The following is a 23,656-nucleotide window of genomic DNA, read 5'->3' on the forward strand; positions in this document are numbered from 1 at the left end:
TCCTGGAAATAGCTTCAGCCTAGAGTTGTAGAGAAGAACTTGATCTCCTTCTTTAAACTCTCTCTTCAGGATATTCTTGTCATGGAAAGCTTTAGTCTTCTCCTTGTAGATCCTTGAGTTCTCAAAAGCATCCATTCTTATCTCATCAAGCTCATGTAGCTGAAAAATCCTTTTCTCCTTGGCACTCTTGATGTCAAAGTTCAGCAACTTTATTGCCCATAGTGCCTTGTACTCAAGTTCCACTGGCAGATGGCAAGCTTTCCCATACACTAGGTTGAAAGGTGTGGTGCCCAGTGGTGTCTTGTACGCTGTCCTATAAGCCCAAAGTGCATCATCGAGCTTATTGGACCAATCCTTCCTTGTGATCCCCACAATCTTCTCCAAGATAGACTTGATCTCCCTGTTAGAAATCTCAACTTGGCCACTTGTTTGGGGGTGATAAGGGGTTGCCACCTTGTGCTTCACACCATTCTTCTTGAGAAGTCCCTCAAGCAGTTTGTTAATGAAGTGGGAACCTCCGTCACTGATCACAACTCTTGGGACTCCAAACCTTGGAAAAATGTTGCTCTTGAACATCTTGGTTACAACTCTAGCATCATTGGTGGGGCTTGCAATAGCTTCCACCCATTTGGAGACATAATCGACAGCCACAAGGATGTATTTGTTTCCAAAAGATGATGGAAACGGTCCCATGAAGTCAATACCCCACACATCAAACACTTCAACTTCAAGGATTGGATTCTGAGGCATCTCATTCCTCTTTGTGATGTTTCCTCTTCTTTGGCAAGAATCACACTTTGAGACAAAGTCTTGTGTATCCTTGAACATATGTGGCCACCAGAATCCAGCTTGTAATACTTTCGCAACTGTCTTGAAGGTGGCAAAGTGGCCTCCATAAGATGATCCATGACACTGTGTAAGGATCCCATCAATCTCCTCATTTGCAACCACTCTTCTATAAAGCTGATCCTTGCAGAGAATGTAGAGATAGGGTTCATCCCAGTAGTATCTCTTCACATCCTTGTAGAACTTCTTCTTGGCATAGCCCACAAGATTCAAAGGTTCTCTTCCTGTGGCTAGGTAGTTCACCAAATCAGCATACCAAGGTTCCTTCTCTTCTGTTGCTTTGACTTCTTCCAGCTTCCTACCAGTCTCACAAACTGCTATCACTGCTTCAATAGCCATGATCTGCTCCTCAGGAAGTCCTTCGTCAATAGGAATACCAGACTCTACCCTCAACCTGGACAAATGATCAGCTACACCATTCTCAACTCCGGGCTTGTCTTTAATCTCCATATCAAACTCTTGAAGCAAAAGGATCCACCTCAAAAGCCTGGGTTTTGCATCCTTCTTGGCCAAAAGGTGTCTCAAAGCAGCATGATCTGTGTAGACAATGACTTTAGACCCAACCAAGTAGCTCCTGAATTTCTCAAAGGCAAAAACAATTGCCAGCATCTCCTTCTCTGTTGTGGCATACCGTATCTGAGCATCATTGAGGGTTTGGCTGGCATAGTAGATCACATGGGTTTTGCCATCTTTCTTCTGCCCCAAAACAGCTCCCACAGCATAGTCACTAGCGTCACACATGATCTCAAAAGGGAGATCCCAATCAGGTGGCTGGACAATTGGAGCACTAATGAGTTCACCTTTCAGCTTCTTGAAAGCTTGTAGACATTCCACATCAAAACTGAAAGTGGCTTCCTTGCACAGCAGCCTGGTCAAAGGTCTAGTGATCATGGAGAAGTCCTTGATGAACCTCCTGTAGAACCCAGCATGACCAAGAAAACTCCGGATGTCTTTCACTGTCTTTGGTGGGGGCAAACCAACCATAACATCGATCTTGGCTTTATCCACTTCAATCCCCTTCTCTGAAATCTTGTGTCCCAGCACAATCCCTTCCTTGACCATGAAGTGACACTTCTCCCAATTCAGCACAAGGTTGGTGTCTTCACATCTCTGTAGGACCCTGCACAAGTTTGACAAACAAGCAGAAAACGAAGATCCGTAGACAGAGAAATCATCCATAAATACCTCCACAACATCCTCAATCAGATCAGAGAAAATTGACATCATACACCTTTGAAAGGTGGCTGGAGCATTACATAGACCAAATGGCATCCTTCGATATGCAAAGGTACCATAGGGACATGTGAATGTCGTTTTCTCTTGATCATTGGGGTGTATGGGGATTTGGAAAAATCCTGAGTACCCATCAAGAAAGCAGTAGAATGGGTGATTTGCAAGTCTCTCAAGCATCTGATCAATAAATGGTAATGGGAAATGATCTTTTCTAGATGCGGAGTTTAGTTTTCGGTAATCAATGCACATTCTATGACCTGTGATGGTTCTTGTTGGTATCAATTCATCCTTGTCATTTTTAATCACAGTGATACCACCTTTCTTTGGTACAACATGCACAGGTGATACCCATTTAGAATCTGAGATAGGGTAAATAACACCAGCATCTAAGAGTTTAAGAATCTCTTTCTTTACAACATCCTTCAGGTTAGGGTTTAACCTTCTTTGATGCTCGATAGAAGTCATTGATTCATCCTCAAGATGTATCCTATGCATGCACAAAGAGGGTGATATTCCCTTGATGTCATCCAGTGAGTAACCTATTGCCTTTCTAAATCTTTTAAGCGTTTTCAAAAGTTCAGATAGCTCAGTTTCAGTAAGTTCACTACTCACAATGACAGGATAAGTTTCATTAGGACCAAGGAATGCATACCTTACACCATGGGGTAGAGGTTTAAGCTCCACTTTAGGTGCCTTAAGCTCACTCCAGTCATTCTGCTGGGTGTCATCTTGCTGAGTGGCTGAGACTTCTTGGTGAACCATCTGTGGAAACTCCTCGTACTGATCCTTACTGACAAACCCCTGGTGTGAATCCAGCATCATCCCGTAGGCAGTACTCTCCAGGTTCTCAATCACCACAGCCTCTCTCTCTACAGTCAAAGCATGCTGTAGAGGGTCCTCTAGTGACAACTCTTCAAGGAGTTCATCAGCAAGGGCGTCCATCTCTTCAATGTAGAACACTTGCCCTTGAACTGTTGGCCTCCTCATTACCTCTTTGATGTCAAAATGGAGAATGTGCCCTTTACCCAGATGGAGATCAATCTTGCCTTCTTTCACATTAACAATAGCTCCTGCTGTTGCTAAGAAAGGCCTTCCAAGGATTAAAGGGTCTTGAGCTTCTTCACCCATTTCAAGCACCACAAAGTCTGTAGGGATCTCATAATTTCCAACCATCACTGGGAGGTCCTCTAAGATACCCACAGGGTACTTCACTGAACGATCAGCCAATACCAGAGAAAGTCTACACTTCTTGTACTGAGTGAAGCCGAGCTTCTTAGCAACAGATAGAGGCATCAAGCTGACACTAGCTCCCAAATCGCAGAGACATCTATCAAATACCATAGGTCCAAGAGCACAAGGTAATGTGAAGCATCCTGGATCTTCTAGCTTCTTTGGAATGACAAGCCTCTGAATGATAGCACTGCACTCATGAGTGAGAATCACCATGCCCTCCATCTCTTTCTTCTTTGCAGCTACAGCATCTTTCAGGAACTTGCTGTATTGAGGAATCAGCATGAAAGCATCAATAATGGGCATTGTGATCTGGACTTCACTCATTTGCTTTTCAAATAGAGCTTGGTACTTCTCTAGCAGCTGCCTCTTGAATCGACCTGGGAATGGGAGCTTGGGCTCATAGGCAGGAGGAACAAAAGAACTTTCACTGGCAGGAGTGACAACTTCACCATCCTTAACTGTTTTCTTCTCTTCTCCAACCTTTCCTTTTCCTTTGGCTTCCACTATCTTCTCTAAGATCTCGTCATTGATCTTCTCATCAACAATCACCACTTCATCATCTATGTTGATGGCAACCCCCTCACTTTGTTTCTCAGCATCCTTGGTGAGAGTTCTCTGAGGTAACTCCTTACCACTCCTGAGAGTGATAGATTTCATGGTTTCCTTTGGGTTTTGCTCAGATTTTCCAGGTAGAGAACCTTGTTGGCGATTTTGTTGAGTGTTCATGGCAGCAAACTGGTTCTCCAAAGCTCTGAACTTGTTGTTGAGCTCATTGTAGCTCCCATCAATCTTTGAGTGAAGGTTCTTCAACTCATAGCCAACATGCTTCTCACTTCTTGTTTGAGACTCCAGGATTTGTTTCAGTAGAGCTTCAGTGGTGTTGACCTGAGGAGTTGAGGTAGAGGGATTAGATTGCTGTTGGGAAGAATGGTTGCCCTTGTTGTTGAAACCAGGAGGAGGGTTTTGCTGAGGTTGATAGCTGCCTTGCTGATTATTCCGAGGCTGATAACCACTCTGTTGGTTGTTGGAATAGGATTTCTGTTGGTAGTTGTTGTACTGAAAGTTGGGCTCTTTCTTGTACCAGCTACCATTGTTGTTGATGAAACACAGCTCTTCCTGACCTTCCAAACCCTCAACTTCATGGACAACAACTGGTGTCTCTTGGCTTGGGTTGCCAACAAAGTGCAGCTGCTCTTGGGTAGCTTTGTCAGCAATGAGGATGTCTATCTTATCTTGTAGAGCCTTCAACTCCTTCCTCGTCTGCTTATCATCTGTTCTACTACCTCTGTCGTGGTCTCCACTGTAGACTGCATCACTTTTAACCATGTTGTCAACCAGCTCCTCTGCATCCTCCTCAGTTCTCCCCAAGAAGAACCCATTGCTAGCTGTATCCAGTCTGGCCCTGTACTTAGGAAGAGCACCACGGTAGAATGTGCTCAGCAAACTCTCCTTAGAGAAACCATGGTGTGGGCATTGAGCTTGGTAGCCCTTGAATCTCTCCCAGGCTTCACTGAATCCTTCCAAGCCCTTCTGTTGAAAGCTGGAAATCTCATTTCTCAGCTTAGCAGTTCTTGAAGTAGAGAAGAACTTCTCCAAGAATGCTCTCTTGCAATCATCCCAAGTGGTGATAGAGTCGCTGGGTAGAGACTTCTCCCACTGACGTGCCTTATCCCCCAAAGAGAAAGGGAATAGCTTGAGCTTTAAGGCGTCTTCGGACACACCATTGGTTTTTGACAACCCACAGTAGCTGTCGAACCTGTCCAAGTGATCAAATGGATCCTCTAGAGCCAAGCCATGATACTTGTTGTTCTCGATCACGTTGAGGAGTCCTGATTTGATCTCAAAGTTGTTGGCTGCCACAGCGGGTGCTCGGATTCCCAATCTATGACCATGAATGTTGGGGCGATCGTAAGTGCCAATGGGTCGAGCTGCTCGCTGTTGGTTAGCTGGAGCATTGTTATTAGCGCCATTGACGCCTGCATCATGCTGATGAACGTCTCCCATATCAGTGTTCAGTCTTTGCAGTTGAGCCTGTTGCTCTTCTTCTCTTTTCTTTCTAGCACACTCTCTCTCTAAAGCTCTGATGTCTGCAGCTCGTGGAACTAGGTTTGATGGACCGTTGCTCCGCAAGTTCATACACCTGTAGAATAAGAGGAGGTGAAAAAGAGTCAGTAACAAAAGAAAATAAAAATGACTTAGTCTCAAGCAATTGACTAAATCTCAATGTTTAAATCTACTCAGAATTTGGCAACGGCGCCAATTTGATGTTAGGAGTTTTCAAGGCTCCTAAGACAAATGTTGTAGTATAAATGATTGTCGAACCAGTTCTGAGAGATGTGAAAGCACCGAGAATGCAAGTAATCACTTAATCTAAGTGCAACCAATGGTTTTTAAAAGGGTTTTTAAACTATAACTAACTAAAAGGGATAACTAAATGATACTCTCTTAACTATGGGAAAAGAGAACTCATGGATATAGGGATTAGACATCGGGTGATCAAGTTTCGAACTAAGGATGGCAAACGATCAATCAAACTATCAACCTTAAGCTTAGACACAATCCTAAACAAACTCTATGTCTAGATGAATGTTCATTTACTAACACAATCCAAGCATCAAATGTCTTTGGTTGAACGATATGAAAGTAATCATAACTAGCAAGTCCAATGGCTATCTTAGCACATCTAACAACAAATGTCTTTGGCAAAGTATGCTAAAAGCTAGGAAGAGTTGTCTCGGGCATTTCCTCGAACACCTTTCGGGTGAGAAATGCCTAAGAATCAACAACTGAGTGGCCAATTCAGAAGATGCATTAGGTTCACTCTGCTAGCAAGGAAATATGAATGATCTACACTAAAACATCCTAGCTCTAACCTAATCACCCTTAATCACGGCCTTCCAAGGATTGAAGGGTCTTGATTAAGGTTACAAGGCACTATGGGCAATAAAGTTGCTGAACTTTGACATCAAGAGTGCCAAGGAGAAAAGGATTTTTCAGCTACATGAGCTTGATGAGATAAGAATGGATGCTTTTGAGAACTCAAGGATCTACAAGGAGAAGACTAAAGCTTTCCATGACAAGAATATCCTGAAGAGAGAATTTAAAGAAGGAGATCAAGTTCTTCTCTACAACTCTAGTCTGAAGCTATTTCCAGGAAAGCTTAAGTCAAGGTGGTCAGGTCCTTTCAAAGTCAAAGAGGTTAGGCCATATGGAGCAATAGTTTTGTGGAGTACTGATGGAAGAAACTTCACAGTCAATGGGCAAAGGGTTAAGCTCTACATGGCTACTGCACCAGAGGAAGATGGGGTTTCAACTCCACTGTCTGACCCTACCCCGGCCTAATCCAAAAAGAGGCAAAGTCAAGCTAGAGACTTAAAACAAGCTCACTTGGGAGGAAGTCCCATGCGTATCCTTGTATATATTGCATTGGTATTTTCATTTTCATCTTATAAAAAAAAAAAAAAAAAAGGGGGAGAGAGAAGTCGTGTGCAGGTGCTTGATCGATGCAGGTTCGAGCAATTGTCGTGCGTGGGAGCGACCTCACACAGCGACACTTCGAAGTCGCTCCAGCTGGGAGCGACGTTACGGGAGCGACACCTCGAGGTCGCTCGGCTTAAAGACGTTTTGTGCTACAAACACGCTCTCGGAGCGACCTCTCAGAGCGAGCACATGAAGTCGCTCCAACTAGGAGCGACGTTACGGGAGCGACACCTCGAAGTCGCTCGCGTTTTCGTCGTCACGGAGCTCAAAAACTGCCTCGGAGCGACGTCCTAGAGTGACACCTCGAAGTCGCTCCATCTCCAGAGCGAGGTTTCGAGAGCGACACTCCAGAGTCGCTCGCGTTTTCGTCGAATCACGACGCGAGAGAAGGACCCGGGAGCGACCTCTCGCAGCGACACCCTCACGTCGCTCCCGAACCGGTCCAGGTAAGTTTTCTGACTCTAAACCCCGGTTTACTTCAAGTAAACCGACCCTAACCACCCTAGACCGAACCAGACGACCCTAAACCTACCCCCAGCCTCCGCGAATCTATCTCTATCACTCTCCCCTCCTCTCACAAACTCTCAAACTCTCTCAAACTCACCCACACCAAAAATCCCAAACCTTTCTCAATTCTCACCCAAATCGACTAGTTCTTGTTTCTAAATCCAAGCTTTCGCCCCTGTAGCCTATTCCTCACCACCCATTCACCATTTCTTTTCATCCAAAGCAAGGTATTGAGTTTTAAAATTCAAATTCGTAGGTCCATGAACCCTAGGATTTAAAAATCGAAATTTGGTCATTTTCTTGCTAGATTGTGGTGAAATAGACTAGGGAAAGCTTATCTATCAAGTTTGGTTGTCGAATAAACGGTGAAATTGAGTTTAATTTGCACTTTGGCAAAGTTAGGGTTCATGGATTTGGGGGTTTTCGAATTTCACCTTAATTGGGTGTGTCTGTGAGTGAACTAGATGCGTTAAGGTGTTACAAGCGTGAGAATCATTGCATTGTGTTGAACTTGAGTTTAAATTGATAATTCATTTGTTAAGTTCACTTTTGGAAATTTTCACTTGCAAAGTCTTGCCCTTCTTTACTTCCATCTACTTATCCCTTTTTAAGTTTTTAATATTTCAGGTGAAAATGGTTAAGAAGACAAAGGGAAAGTTGGAAGCTGAGAGGCAAGAAGCTGAAAGACAAGAGTTTGCACTAAGAGGAAAAGCTTTGCCCTCCGAGCCAACTGGCTCAGGGACGCAGAAGACTGTTCGACAGCAGACCTTGGCTGCAAGGAAATCAAAAGAACAGGAGAAGAGGGCAGGGAAAAGTGTAGCAGTTCCCATCCATGAGGAAAGTGAAACTGAGAGTGCTGATGAGCAGGCACCTACGAAGAAAGCCAAGATGTCCAAAGGCAAAGGGGTTGCGGTTGATCGAGATAGGGCGAAAACTCCATCTGTGGAGGAGCTGTATGATCACTTGAAGAATGAGGTCACTTGGACTCCAACCAGGTTCGCCGACCTTGATCTGCTGAAGGAGTTGGGTCTTGACTCTGACATTGAAGAGATGCTAGGACATCTGAAGATGCCAAAACTCCTCACCATGGCATATCCTTTCTACAAGGATGTCACTTGTCAGTTCTTATCTTCTCTTACGGTCACTTACCACGACACCGCGCATGTGAGGCAAGGATGGGGAAAATCAGCTTTAAGGTCAATGGACGAGACTACAACATGAACTTCAAGGACATTGGAAGAGTCATGGGGTTCCAAGACCTAGAAGACCACTCCCTACCCAAGTGTGAGAACCTTCCCACAGAGCTTTGGAAGTTGATCACTGGAAACAAACACACTACCGGGGCTGACAAGAATTCACACATCCGACACCCGTCCGTACGTTACCTCCACAGGATGCTAGTCCATGCATTCTACCCACGGAAGCAAGCTGGTATGGTTACTGAAGAAGACATGCGACTGCTCTGTCCGGCTATCCGTCCCTACGCCCAACCTGGAGTTTTACCCCTTCCCAACACCGACACCTATGCTACCTTCGGGATGGTCAGTTTCTTTGTGGGTCATCTCCAGCACTACCGAGACTGGGCGTGGTCCACCACTGACTCGCGCCCAAAGATGGGGATAGGTGGAATGATCACACCACTGCTCCAATTTCTAAATGTTCCCTTGGGAAAGGACGCAGTAGGACCGAAGTTCATTGATGGCACCTACTTGAGGATTGCTACCTATTTTAGTGGGATGTATGGGAAGGACTACGTCTACCACTACTATTTGCAGGGCAAGCCAGTCGAAGTGGTTCTTCCAAACCGGAACCTGACGAGTTTAGAGATACCTGGAGCTATTAGCTTCAACATACCCCAGGAGTACTTTCTTGGAGAACACGGGCCTCTCGATCCAGTTAATGCTGCTCCATCAAGGAGAAGAAGTGTTCCTACGCGACATGACTCGCCTGTTGCAGACCCTTCTGAGCATATCTATGGACCTCCGCGCTACTACTTCAAGCCACATGACGGAGTTCTTCCCCCTGGAGCTCTTCGTGATGCTCATGACCACATTAGTCGCCTTCAGAGGTGGAACAAGGCTCAGGACAGAACGATAGAAAAGCTGAAGGATAAGTGCAAGGCGCTAAGCAAGACGGTAAAGAAGCAGGCAAAGACCTCAGCCAAATTCATGAAGAAAGTAGCTGATGTCTTAACCAGGGGGGGGGGATAGCTGGATGTAGCTCAGCAGACTTCGCTTTCGAAAGAGGTACCAAGCATTTGATCATGTTTGCTTTGATGTTGTTTCATGAGTCATGCATTGCATACCTATTTGCATAAAAAAAAAAACAAATTCATTCAGTTTGCATCATTTTGCATTTCTAGGAGAGTCTAGGGCATATAGGTTGCATTCACTTGCAGTGGGAGCAATGATTTTAAATGCCTTATAAAGAATACTACGTTTCACCTGAAAAGCTATGCACCTCTTGAAAAGACTTGTATGTTTCTTGCCTTGAAAACTCTTCTTGAAACTTGTTGATTGCTGAAACCTACTCTTTGAAGCCAACTACAACCCTATTTGAACTAAACGAACTTAATGCTTCTTGCTTAGGGTCCCTTGTGTACCGAGTCATGGCTATACACACTTGAGTTGTCACATCTTTTATGCCAATCTTTTTTGACAAACTCTAGTGGTAGACCACTCCCAAAAACCTTTCTCTCCTTTTAAGCTTTCATTGTTTGATGAGTGAGGCCTTCTTAGGAAAGTCTTACATGTGCATAATGTTGAGAGTATCGGGAACGACAATGCTTGATCTTCATTCTTGCTAGATTAGGCACATCATTGTCTAGCCATAGATGGGGGTGAGTGTTGTAAAATTTGATGTTAGGAGTTTTCAAGGCTCCTAAGACAAATGTTGTAGTATAAATGATTGTCGAACCAGTTCTGAGAGATGTGAAAGCACCGAGAATGCAAGTAATCACTTAATCTAAGTGCAACCAATGGTTTTTAAAAGGGTTTTTAAACTATAACTAACTAAAAGGGATAACTAAATGATACTCTCTTAACTATGGGAAAAGAGAACTCATGGATATAGGGATTAGACATCGGGTGATCAAGTTTCGAACTAAGGATGACAAACGATCAATCAAACTATCAACCTTAAGCTTAGACACAATCCTAAACAAACTCTATGTCTAGATGAATGTTCATTTACTAACACAATCCAAGCATCAAATGTCTTTGGTTGAACGATATGAAAGTAATCATAACTAGCAAGTCCAATGGCTATCTTAGCACCTCTAACAACAAATGTCTTTGGCAAAGTATGCTAAAAGCTAGGAAGAGTTGTCTCGGGCATTTCCTCGAACACCTTTCGGGTGAGAAATGCCTAAGAACCAACAACTGAGTGGCCAACTCAGAAGATGCATTAGGTTCACTCCGCTAGCAAGGAAATATGAATGATCTACACTAAAACATCCTAGCTCTAACCTAATCACCCTTAATCTCCCTAACCCATGAATTCAAAGGGGGGTTACTCACTAATCTCCATGATTCCTCTTAAACCCATGCTGGATTTCAGATTAATCATGTAGAGAAACACAAAGAAAATAAATATAAGAACACAGAATTTCAATAACAAAACTGATCAATTGATTCAAGAGATGACTTTCCAAGAGTTTTTGGTGGTTTTTCTTAAGAACAAAGATGATCTGCCTCATGGTGGCTTACAGAGTATTAAAACATAGGTTTAGAAAATAAAAACGTGCATCATGAAATGACCAAAAGGCCCTTGAGAAATCATAAGTTCGAGCAGAAATAAGATGCAGAGCGACCTCCGCTCGTCGCTCCGAGTAGTCGCTCCATACTTCGGGAGCGACCTCGCTGTGTCACTGCGAGAGGTCGCTCCGGACTCGTTCTCGCGTTCACGAGTGATGAAAACGCGAGCGACCTCCGCTCGTCGCTCCGAGTAGTCGCTTCATGCTTCGGGAGCGACCTCGCTGTGTCGCTGCGAGAGGTCGCCCCGGACATGAAAACGCGAGCGACCTCCGCTCGTCGCTCCGAGTAGTCGCTCCATGCTTCGGGAGCGACCTTGCTGTGTCGCTGCGAGAGGTCGCTCCGGACTCGTTCTCGCATCTCCGGGTGACCAAAACGCGAGCGACTCTTCCTTGTCGCTCTGGTAAGGTCGCTCTGATAGGGAGATCAGAGCGACTTGACGGTGTCGCTCCGGACTGGTCGCTCCGGTAAGGTGCTCGCCCAATGATCACTTTAAACACTTCTTTTGGACTCCAATTGCACCCAAATGTCTCCAAGAACTCCATGTGGTACTCCAATACCTGATAAGGACTCATGTATGCAAAATGCAACCTAAACAGGGCTAAATCCTAATCTATATGATCAAAATGCACATGGGTGAATGGATAAAACATTAGAAATATGCAAGATATCATGGAGTACAAGTAACAACAATCGAGGACTGCATTGGGTTGCATGGGATAAGATATGTGTACCAGTAGAAGAAGGAGGTTTGGGTTTTCGAGACTTTAGAGATTTTAACCTAGCGCTACTTGCTAAACAAGTGTGGCGGCTCCTGGCGCATCCACACTCCCTGTTAGCGAGGGTTTTAAAAGGACAGTATTACAGACATTCGAACTCACTTCTAACAGAGAAAGCAAACTCCCCGTCCTTTGGGTGGAATAGCTTAATGGCAGCAAAACCGATTCTAATAAACATGATTACAAGAACCATTGGAACATGCGCAAAGACGAAAGTATGGGAGAATGTATGGATCCCTACTGATCATGCCCGGGCAGCGAAACCAAAGTCTTTGGATTTTGATAAAGACCTCAGAGTCCATCCCTCATAGATTCCGATAGGAATGAATGGAAAACTGACTTCATACATGAAGTAATAGCCGATGAGGATGTTCCACGTATTTTATCTTTAAGAATCAGTAAAACTGGGCGCAAAGATGGATATAGCTGGAACCACACCAACTCGGGATGCTACACGGTGAAATCTAGTTATGCTATTGCAGTAGAACAAAGAAGGAAGATGCAGGGGATAGTGATCCCTGAACTGAGCTGTAATGGTCTGAAGAAGGAAGTCTGGAAACTTAAAGCCCCGCGGAAAATAAAACACTTTTTTTGGCAAGCATTATCCGGTTATGTTTCGTCAGCAAGTAAACTTAAGGAGAGACACTGTGGAACTGACTCGACCTGTCAACGGTGTGGTGCTGAGAATGAAACGAAAAACCACATTATTTTCGAGTGCCCACCGACAGTCCAATGATGGGCACTATCGTCGGTTCCATCGCCTCCGGGGGTCTTCCCGTGCTCTTCTATCTTTGTTAACTTTGATATACTCCTACATGTGCTAAAAGATCCAAACAGGCCAGCGAGTGTATCGTTGGTTCCCTGGTTGATCTGGTATTTATGGAAAGCACGAAACGACAAATGCTTAACAACATAGACACTCTGCAACTAGCCGGACATGAAGCTGAAGCATGGTTGCTAGCACAAGCTCTGCCGGAGCCTAACCTGGACCAAGACAGTAACAAAAATAAAGATGGAGAAGCTAATGGTCAAGAAGCGAGTGGAAGATGGAGATGCCAGTTTGATGCGTCATGGACAGAACAAGACACTGGAGCAGGGTTGGGTTTTATCCTGTTCGATGGGGACATAGTAGCCATGAGAGGACAGAGGAAACACATCAATCCATCAACCCCTCTACATGCGGAGGCGGAGAGTCTTATTTGGGCTATGGAAGAGCTTAGGGGTCGTGGCTTCCAGTAGGTGAACTTTGAATATGACTGTCAACAGTTGGTACAAATCATACGATCCTCCAAGCAATGGCCATCACTGGATCCTGAAATCGATACCATTGCCTCTTTGAGTGCAACCTTTACCTCTTTTTCTTTGAGCTTTATTTCACATTCTTTAAACATCCGTACAGATTTTCTTGCGAAAGAGGCCCGATCACGAGACTTAAACTACTTGCTTGTAGACGTTTTGGTTTTTGAACCACTAGCTCTAGAAGCCGGTATGTTCGGACCAATTTGATTGTGAAATGAAGCTTTTGATGACAAAAAAAAAAAATATTACCAACTGCTATAACTGCTAAACTGCTATAGACTGAATAATATAAATGTTTACTAACTAAATGTTAATGTTATTTTGACCTCAAATCGTTCTACACTTAGCTCATCGAATGCATTGAAATATTCTTATAATATGTTGCAATAATATCTTAGGAAATATACCCACTCGGAAGCATGCCACCATTCAATTCAAAGCATGTGCGTGTAAATATAATATCTTCGAAACCACGTGAAGATATTGGATATTTACATCATTTTTTCGTTTGATATTTAAATAAAGAAAAACCAAACTCTAAAGAAAAGAAAAAAAGACAACCTTTCAGAGCACAAGCTTCATCAGATGGTTTTGTGTTAGTATAACATCTACAAAAGGAGTTGGTCAAGAGAACCAACAAAGGAAATATATTTCTTTTTTTTTCTTTCACAAAACTACAAAAAAAATAACCAAGAAAGAAAGAAAAAACGAAGAACACAAAGGAAAAAAAATGCAAGCTGCTTCGGTAAATAGCTTCTCTTTGTTCGATGTTGTTATTGGAAGTTTTCAATTCGGTTAAACAACGAACCAAATCCTCATTTTATTTACTTTTATTTTTGTTTTTTTTGTTTTTTGGTATTTATTTTTTTATTCACAAAAATTCTCAATGTTTTGTTCTTCCTAGAGCTTAACGACCGTGTCCTCCTCGGATCCCTTGTCTCATACGTACACATTAAGACAAGGAGAGCTTCATGGGGTTTTCCTTTTGGTTGTTTAAACTTTTAACTTTGAAAAAAAAAATTGGAAAATAAAATCTGAGCTTTATCGATCTCTTATGTTCTTGCGGATCGTGAGTACATGTTTTACATGCTTCTTTTCCATAGAATCTTTATAACTTTTGTCTTCGTGTTTGTCTGAAATCTGATCTGCAGCTCTCAAAGAATTGGCGTTTTGATAGTACTGTGGGTCCAGAAGACATAGATCCTTCTTCATTTCAAGGTACGTATATCTTCTTCTTGTCGACGTGAATGTCTTTTTGTCTTCTCATTGTTCTAGTTCGACGCGTTTATATGCTTTTAGGTCATTAACGCTACGTCGTTTTAATTCATCGGAACTGTTGAAACATGATCGTATACGCTTATTGATGCGCCATTGTGAATATATTGGTTGTTCTTGACAAATTGTGAATACATTTTACCCAAAAATGCCATAATAATTTTTTTTTTTGTTTATTCTTATTCATTTATACTTGGCAATACGATTGCTTTTGGCTTTTGCAGGTGTTACGTGCACTGACTTTCCCAAAAAGAAAGGCTTGAGTGTAAGTGAGAGGAGGGAACTGATCCACGCATTGTCCAAGCAGCCAGAAGAAGCATCAGAGCTTTTAAACTCATGGAGCCGAGATGAGATAATGAAGATCATATGTGCAGAGATGGGGAAAGAGAGGAAGTACACTGGTCTAGCCAAACCAAAACTCATAGAAACCCTACTCAAACTTGTGTCTCGTCCTCTCGGAGAAACCTCTCGTCCTGACCGTAAAAACTCGAAAAAGAAACGGAAGACGACCAGTTACATCATTTGCTGCGAGAATGTAGCTTGTAGAGCTGCGCTTGGAACCGAGGATACCTTATGCAGGAAGTGTTCTTGCTGCGTTTGTCAGAACTATGATGAAGATAAAGATCCGAGTCTATGGATTACTTGTGAGGCTTGTGGACTGTCTTGTCATTTGGAATGCGCTTTGGAGCAAAAGAGGTATGGGATTGGGTGTGATGATGATGAAGTAGGAAGAGCGCTTGATGGTAGGTTTTATTGCGTGTTTTGCGGCAAAGATAATGACTTGCTCGGGTAAGAATATATGGATATACAATGAACATAGATTGTTTGGAGGATGTGTAATGTAATATTATGTGTGTGTACTTACAGATGCTGGAGGGAACAAGTGAAGGTGGCGAAAGAGACTCAACGTGTGGATGTTCTTTGCTACCGTGTTTCTTTAGGACAGAAGCTGCTAAGAGGTACAGGGAAGTATCGATATCTATTGGAACTCATGGACGAGGCGGTGAAGAAGCTGGAGGGTGATGTGGGTCCGTTATCGGGTTGGGCGATGAATATGGCTCGCGGTATCGTCCAAAGACTTTCTTCAGGATCACAAGTTCAGAAGCTGTGTTCTCTGGCAATGGAAGCTCTGGACAAAATGGTCTCACCACCATCAGAATCTGTTTCAGGGCAAGGTTAGTTTTCTCTTCACACATTGTAATGTTTTGGAGTCCGAAGATGTTGACTTTAGTTCTCGTTAGGTGACAAGCTGAGCGTGGGAGTGGAAGAGATTCAAGCAAGATCAGTCACTGTGATATTAGACTCGGAGGAGCCGTCTTCTTCACAAAACCAGACCACTGGTGTGAAGGATGATGAAGATGAAGCTGGGAACATTCAAAGCCTATTGATTAACTCTAGCAGTGGTCTTTGCAGTAATCCATCTTTACCGGAAGATGAATTTAACAATGTCCTTATCAGCTGCTGCAAAGAAAATGGTGACAATGACAACATTGAAGTAGAATCTGAGCTTGAAGACGAGAGGCTCATAACAAGGGAAGTTAACGAGCCAGAGGGAAGAGACTTGCTTGTTGTAACACCCTGCCGAAGAGATGCTTATAAGGGCAAGCAAGAAGGGAACAAAAGATCCAAATCAAGAACAGCAACCGTGAACGAGAAACCTGAGACCAATGTAGCAAATGGAGTTGGAGAAGATGAAGACTTGGTTCACGTCGTCAAGACCATCAGATGCTTAGAGAAAGAAGGGCATATAGACAAGAGTTTCCGGAAAAGGTTCTTGACATGGTATAGCTTAAGAGCAACTCATCGTGAAGTTAGAGTTGTGAAGCTTTTTATCGAGACATTCATGGATGATCTGCCCTCTTTGGGACAACAGCTTGTGCATACATTCACAGAATGCATGTTCAACAAAAGATCATCAGCAAGTGGTGTTGTACCTGCTGGAATCTGCCTCAAGCTCTGGCATTAAATCTTTTGAAATCTCTCTCAATTTTCTTAATATTCTAAAAACCATAACGATGTCTTATGTAACTTTGCTTCCTTCTAATGTATAGTGCAAAACTCAAAACGAAGATACATACAAATCAACTAGATCATAGTCTGAAGATATAGCCGGGGAGATTAAACTCACGACACATTAACAATTCTAAAATCCCCCCCCAAATAAAAAAGAACTCAAGAGACGTTTCTAAGTTGTGAGAGTACATGTTTGATCTCTAAGGGACATTAGAGCAGAGCCTGGGGGTAGAATTGCGGTAAAGACTACCTTGAAAACGCAGCTCAAACTCTCACCATCTGACTATTGTAAGAACCTGCAAGATAGGAGTCAAAAGTGATTAACACGATAACATAAGAGTACACAGAGTCGCAACAAGATAGATTTAGCTAACATCTGAAACGATGTTGATGATTCAAGTCCTAGCTAAGTGAATCATACACAAAAGTAGCTAAAGATTATCTTCCAACTCAATCACAGAGAATATTATCACTAACATTGAGGAAAGCTTAGCGGTTACGCTCAGCAGGCAAAGGACGGTTAAAGCCACCGCGACGGTTCATGTACTGCCTTGGCTGCCGCTTGGTAACAGCCCTGATCCCACTGACGTCAGCACCTTCAACATGCTTCCCTTTCGTCGAGTCAAATCCAGTTGGAATCCCTAACATCTTCATCATCTCTATCTCATTCACATCCATCCCCTCCTCCTCCTCCGCAGCTTCGCCTCCGCCGCTCGGTTGCTTATCGTTCTTCTTAGCAGGCTCGTCGACGGAATCAGAAGCAGCTTTTTTGCGATTCCTCTCGTCGTCCACTGAACTCTCGCGAGGCCGTTTCCGCGACGGAGAGGGGGAGGGAGTCCTGCGCCTGTGGTGTCGGTTACGGTCGATCGAGCGGGAACGAGAGCGGTACCTCTCCGGAGAGCGCGCGTGGCGAGGAGGACGAGCGTGGTGGTCTGGAGTACGAGATCGGGACTTCTTGCTCCTTAGCCCTCGGTCACGGTCCCGCTCTCTATCTCTTTCTCGATCAGCGTCACGGTCGTCTCTATCTTGGCGTCTATCACGGTCGTCTCTATCTCGGCGTCTGTCACTATCACGTTCGCGTCGGTTGCGCTGTGACATGGTGGCGATGCCGACTGAGGACGGTGGTTGCGCGCAGGGGTTTTGACTTTTTAAGTTTTAACCAACTTCCCTTTGAGTGTGAGAGACTCAGGTAAAAGCCCATTAAAGACGTCATGGGCTTGCGTCTTAGTACAATAAAAGCCCATACGGAGCGATCAGAGTGTTCGGTATGGTACTTGGTTTAGTACCCACGCGCAAAGAGACCTTTAAGCTAACATCAAACCATTTCAGTTGAAATAAGTTTTAGCGTTGGTTTAGACTCTTATGTTTACTACAATGATTTCATTTCAATGTAAAATCATATCTAATCGGACGACAAATATCACATTTTGGAATTTTATAATATAAGATTTAACGATATTCAATATCTTTTAAAGATTCCACGCACTCTAGTCTAGGCCATAATAACCCAAATGAATCCTAAAATCAAGTACAACCAAAATTACTTATACTTTTCTGCTAAAGTCTGATATTCGTTCTGAGAAATTGATTCATTATAGTACAGACTATCCCACATGGAGAATATAAAAATACTTTTAAAGGTAAGCAGTTTAGCTTTAAGCAAAAGCAAAAGCAAAAACAAAAACAGAAAGCAGTTTAGTAGGGGTTATTGGTTGTTGTATTTTAATGGATTTGAAAATCCGAACTAAATCTAGTGTTATTGGTTCTATGATTTTAAAATATGTATTAAAATCATGTGTTATTGGTTTAATGATTCATAAATTCTATATCAAATCAAGTGTTATTCAATCGTACGGATTTACCAATATATTTGATTTTATAATGGATTTGAATGGATTTGTTTGGATTTTTTAGTTAAAAATACAAAGACTCAAATCCGAGAGAAAACCTCTGGATTTGTATATTTTACTTAGATTTATAAATACTATATGGATTTCTAAATCAATCAAAATATATAAACCAATAACACAGAAACAATAATTGTAATTAATATTCTTTATATATCACTGAAATATGTATCCCTTTAGGGCATGTTCAAGGGAGACGTGAAAACGCCATTATAGTGTAAAAAATTGATTTTTATCTCCAACGTGACGGCAAACTCGATGGCATTATAGTGCTATGCTGTTTTATGCAACAGTGTTACACTATATTTAGTGTGACACTGCAACGGCGGGATAACTTTTTTTTTTTGAATTTCCTTTATTGTTTAACTAGTTTAATTGATTATGTTTATTTTCACCAAATTACAAATAAAATTCACTGTTATGTAATTATGATATTAAATTTACTTATGATAAATCTTTATGTATTTTTAAAATTTTAGTTAATATAAATGATTAATTAGTGTAATACATAAAATAGATTTAAAATACATAAAATTTATTTAAAATACATAAAATTATCCAAATAAACACCAAACATACATAAAAAGTGCATACAAGAAAATAAATTTCAAAAAAAAAAATGGAAAACATCAGATAAGCTAACACAATAGTCTAATAGCCCGGAAAATTATTATCAGCTCCATCAAGATAGTTATAATACGGGGTATAATCTTCTTGATCATTTGGTGACATTTGATTTTCACCTTGAACTTGTTCTCTTTGAGATGGTTCTCCCCCAGCTTGATCTCCTTGATATTGTGATGTTCGATATTGTGATCCATGATATTGGTATTGGTCACCTTCTCCTTGTTCATCAGATTGACTTGCTTGAGCTCGTTTTCTTAAAATTTCTTTTTTTTTACTTTCGATGTAAGCACGAGACGCATGATCAGTTATAGAATTCAAATCTGCGAATAATATTTTATTCTCTTCTTTCATTTTTGCTACCTCGACCTTCTGTCTTTGAATTTCATTTCGTTCTGAATTGCCTTTAGTTATAGCTTTGAGAAATTTATCATTGTACTCCATCAATTGTTTAAAATGTTCTTCAGATTGTAGTTTAGTTATAGATTTGTTAATCTAGTTCTTATTAAAAATAGTTACTTGTATGTTATAAGAATAATGAGTATTAAAATATTAAATAATTAAGAGAATCTTTTATATAATAATATAATAATAGAGAATATTTTTTTTAGTGTGATATTTGATGTTGTGGTTGGAGATGAAAGGAAATTTGGTGCTAAAACTACACTAAAATGGTGTAGTTTTAACACTAAAATAGTGTAGTGGTTGGAGATGACCTTATATATTAAAGGAGAAACATTGTAATAAATGCATTCACACTATAATAGACACGTGGCAGTCTCACAATGATTTGATAATAAATATGTTAACGCATTCACACTATATTCATAAATGTGTTCACACTATATACTTTGTATTTTTTAATATAAAACTCACAGGTTCCAATAAAACTTTGGATTTTTCGGTTCGAATCAAAACAAATAACGAATCAAAAGCTAAACTATATATATATATATTATTTTTATTGTTTACGGATAAAGTAGGGCAAAATATTTATATATTTTAATTCGATTCGTTATCCATTTTCATTTGAACAAAAAATATGGATATCCGTAACTCAACGAAACAAATCAATTACTAAAATACAATAAAAAAAAAAAGCAAATCACAAATACCAATACTTTTAGGAACAAATATCAAATTCTATCTGTTATATGCACATATATACATATATGTACAGAATTATATATATATATATATATCATAGTTTATATAAGTTTTACAATATTTTTATGAATTAAATTTATTATATTAGGTATTAAAATTTAAAAACTTAAATAATATTTTATTTTTGTAATAAAATGTTATTATTAAATTTTCAATTATTTATTAAATTTTATTTTATTTACGGATTAAATCGGATATTAAAATTCTAAATCATTTTGGATATCAGAGTCACCGACTATCCAGGTGGCTAAAGATTGAATCCACATGAATGCCTCCAAATACCCGGATATTCGATATGTGTCCACCTCTATTTACGGATACAATTGATTTTTCTTTATATGAAAAAATTCACTAATGTCAAGGCCTTTTTAATTTTTAATTAATTTTAATTTTATCTTTCATGTATTATTTAGAACAAAAATGTCATTTAATATTAATTAACAATATCTTTATATATTTGTCAACTATTTCTATATACTTTTATATACACATACATGTGCACCTTGATGTGAGCACCTTGTAGCTAAGTATTTACCACAAGTGAAGTATCTATTTTTGTTTTGGAAGTTGAAATATTTTTTTCTTAATGCTTCTTTCACTACCGCCCAAATTGTAGTGAAATGATTTGTCTTAATAATTTTTTTTTTCTTGAACTATTATTCGTTTACAAACTATGATATGAAACCATTGGTTCGACATGACGATTATCTAAAATTCATAACATGAAAATAAACAAATAATAATATTTTTTGGGTTTTACCAAAAAAAACTAAAAAATCAAACATTCTAACCGAATAACCCAAAATAAATATTAATTTAAAATAATAGTTATATTTTAGGAGATTAAAAACGAAAAAATAACTTAAAACCGAACCGCTATCTTTTTTTTTTTTTTTTGTCTTCAACTATTACAGACTCATACGGACTCTGTAAACCAAACCGGGTGATCTGCATCCATGTGAACGACAAAAGACGGTTGCTTCCTAGCACTGCGTGCTAGTCTATCCGCCATTCTATTTTGCGTCCTTGCTACATAGATGATCTCTGATCTGGTGAAGGTCTCTTTTAGGGTCTTGACATCCTCCAAGTAATTTGCAAAAGCTGTCCATTCATCTGGTTCCGAAACCATCTTCACCAATTGAGAACAATCCGTTGCAAACGTAACCTGAAACTGACGTAAATTCCTCATACATTCCATTGCCCAAAGAAGCGCTTCCATCTCCGCATGAAGGGGAGAGATACTAGCCCTCACATTCCTTGCCCCCAACAATCCCTCAAATCCTTCTAAGGTGCTGAGCCAACCTTGTCCTGAAAAAATATCCCCTCTTTCCATGAATCATCTGTGAAACACCATCTTCCTGGAATTGACGGCAATGTCGTATCCACTTGTTGTGGTATTATCCTCTGTTCATTCAATATTTGTGCTTCAGTCCACAGTGTTGATTCTGTTTCCGCTAATTTAAGTGTATCCATGGGATCCATATCCAAATTACTGAAGACTTTATTATTCCTAGCTTTCCAGATGTATCATAGTATCCATGCAAACTGATGATCTTCCAGCTGCGGAACCGCTATCTAAATTAAACACATTTAATGTGTTTTTATTAAAAATAACGAAACTAATAATCACATCCCGCGTCTTACGCGGATTACTACCTAGTTTCCTATTAAAACTAGAAACGACAATTTTGATGAATATATTTTGGTGTTACAATGTTTACATTTTTAAGATGTTTCAAATTTGTAAAAGGGACGTGAGAGAACAAGTGGGTTTGGCTTTGGTCGGTCGTTTCTTTACACTTATGCAACATTCTCTATTCATCCATATCTCCTTCCACGGGATGCTCAAATTCCCCACTATATAAATTCCTTTTCTTTATTATAAAATTTTATAAGAAAATCCATAAAAATCATGGAAGTTCTGATATTTACGTATTCTAATTTACTAAAAATTATTTTATATTATATAGTTACTATTGAGAATAAGAACAAGAAAATCCCAATCAGCGTTGGTCCAACGATCTTCCAACAAAGCACAATGCACGATTCGATTTCATCATGTATTCACCACCTCACATTTGTTTCCTTTTTTTTCTCTCGTTTAGTACTTATATCATTATTTTCATCATGCGTTATGTTTTGCCCTTTTAACATTTCTAGTTTTAAAGACTTGTTGGCTGTTCTCAAATCCTAGTAACCTTCACTAGTCTTTTTGTTCAGAAGTAGCCTTCACTAGTTAGTTAGTTAGGATGATCTTGTGAGCTAAACTTGAGGTAGAAATAGAATCGTGGGACCCGAAGAACATGAGATCCATCAAAGGCAAAGTCCAAACTAATTACGTCATTGTTAGTGGAATGTGTACGTGAAGGTGTACGAACCATAATTCCACATGTGTTGTGAGCCTGCTTGATCTATCCCACAATCCAACTTATTTCTAATTCTTTTTTTTTTCATAATTTCGTCTGTATCTTAAATAATGAAACACCCACAATAATATAAATTTTATTAACTTTTTCTTTGAAGAAAATATTACTTTTATTAACTTGTAAAAAATGCACGATTGTTTCTTTATAGAAATACTAGGGGTTGGCCCGGGCTACGCCCGGGATTTTTGTTTAAATTTTAATTTTGAATATATATTTAGTATGATTATATATATATTATAATTTATTATAAAAAACATAAGTAGCTAAACAGTTATAAATTTATTTTAAATTATTCATTTTTGTTGTCTTAAGCATTTCAAAATTTTTTAGTATCCAATTTTTGGCTATTGGAAGTTATATATAAAGTAATGAGCAGAATGAACAAATACTGAGTAATTTTGGTTTATGGTGTTTAATTGGGTTAAATTGTAGAAATGTTTCATTTCACTTAAAACTATTTATATATTTTGTTTTTCATTCGTCTCGATGTAATTTAATAGATCCTTCCCCTTAAACTTACAATCATATACTTTTACGTTTTATTTTTCTTAATTCAGCAGTTTAAAAATTATAATATTTTCTAGATAAAAAAATTACAACTATATCACTTGAAATTACAGTCCAAATTCTTACATCAAAATTTCTGCATTTACAACACAACTAATCGGACTCATTATCTAAATATTCTTTTTACTTATATAAGTTTGATGTAACACTACAAAAAAAAGATGATCAAACATCATTTATTTTATATTTTTGAGTCACTTATAAATGATGTAAAAGAAATTTATATCATTTATATAAATGACTCTGAAAGTGGTGATGCAAATAATTTACATCATTTTATTAATAATTGATGTTAAAAATTTGAATATTTGCATCAATTTTTAAGTGATGTTAAATACATATCAATTGCAAAAAATGATACTAAAACTTACATCAGTTTTTTTTAAATGATGTTAGTGTTAACATCAATTATAATAATTGATTTCAATAATTTATTATTTATTATTTATTATTTATCAATTATTAAAAATTAAAAAATATTAAAATTCGGAAATTATTTTAATGATTATATTTTTATAATTTTAAATTTAAATATTATTAATTATTCT

General features: G+C 39.7%; 2 protein-coding genes and 1 non-coding gene across 4 annotated transcripts; 2 read left to right on the forward strand and 1 right to left on the reverse strand.

Moving 5' to 3' along the window:
- The first annotated feature begins 4,768 nt into the window (after positions 1–4,768).
- On the forward strand, positions 4,769–4,875 carry LOC125582646. The gene has a single exon (XR_007320103.1). It is a non-coding gene; the product is annotated as a small nucleolar RNA R71 (small nucleolar RNA).
- Positions 4,876–13,803: 8,928 nt separating this feature from the next.
- LOC106452562 (protein VERNALIZATION INSENSITIVE 3-like) lies at positions 13,804–16,372 on the forward strand. 2 transcript variants are annotated; one of them, XM_048747097.1, is made up of 5 exons: positions 13,804–13,874; positions 14,281–14,347; positions 14,629–15,193; positions 15,272–15,579; positions 15,646–16,372. In XM_048747097.1, the coding sequence occupies exons 1-5, from the start codon at positions 13,860–13,862 to the stop codon at positions 16,368–16,370; spliced, it is 1,680 nt and encodes a 559-aa protein (XP_048603054.1). In that variant the 5' UTR covers positions 13,804–13,859; the 3' UTR covers positions 16,371–16,372. The 2 variants fall into 2 exon arrangements, with proteins under 2 accessions (XP_048603054.1, XP_048603055.1); XM_048747098.1 differs by lacking the exon at positions 13,804–13,874 and adding an exon at positions 13,931–14,198.
- Positions 16,367–17,566, reverse strand: LOC106452561 (U4/U6.U5 small nuclear ribonucleoprotein 27 kDa protein). Its single transcript, XM_013894711.3, has 2 exons — positions 16,895–17,566; positions 16,367–16,713 (listed from the first exon to the last, which is right to left on the reverse strand). Exon 1 carries the CDS (start codon positions 17,513–17,515, stop codon positions 16,907–16,909), a length of 609 nt encoding a protein of 202 aa, XP_013750165.1. The 5' UTR covers positions 17,516–17,566; the 3' UTR covers positions 16,367–16,713; positions 16,895–16,906.
- Positions 17,567–23,656: the final 6,090 nt, after the last annotated feature.

Source organism: Brassica napus, chromosome C2, assembly GCF_020379485.1.
Source record: "Brassica napus cultivar Da-Ae chromosome C2, Da-Ae, whole genome shotgun sequence".
Classification (NCBI taxonomy): domain Eukaryota; kingdom Viridiplantae; phylum Streptophyta; class Magnoliopsida; order Brassicales; family Brassicaceae; genus Brassica; species Brassica napus.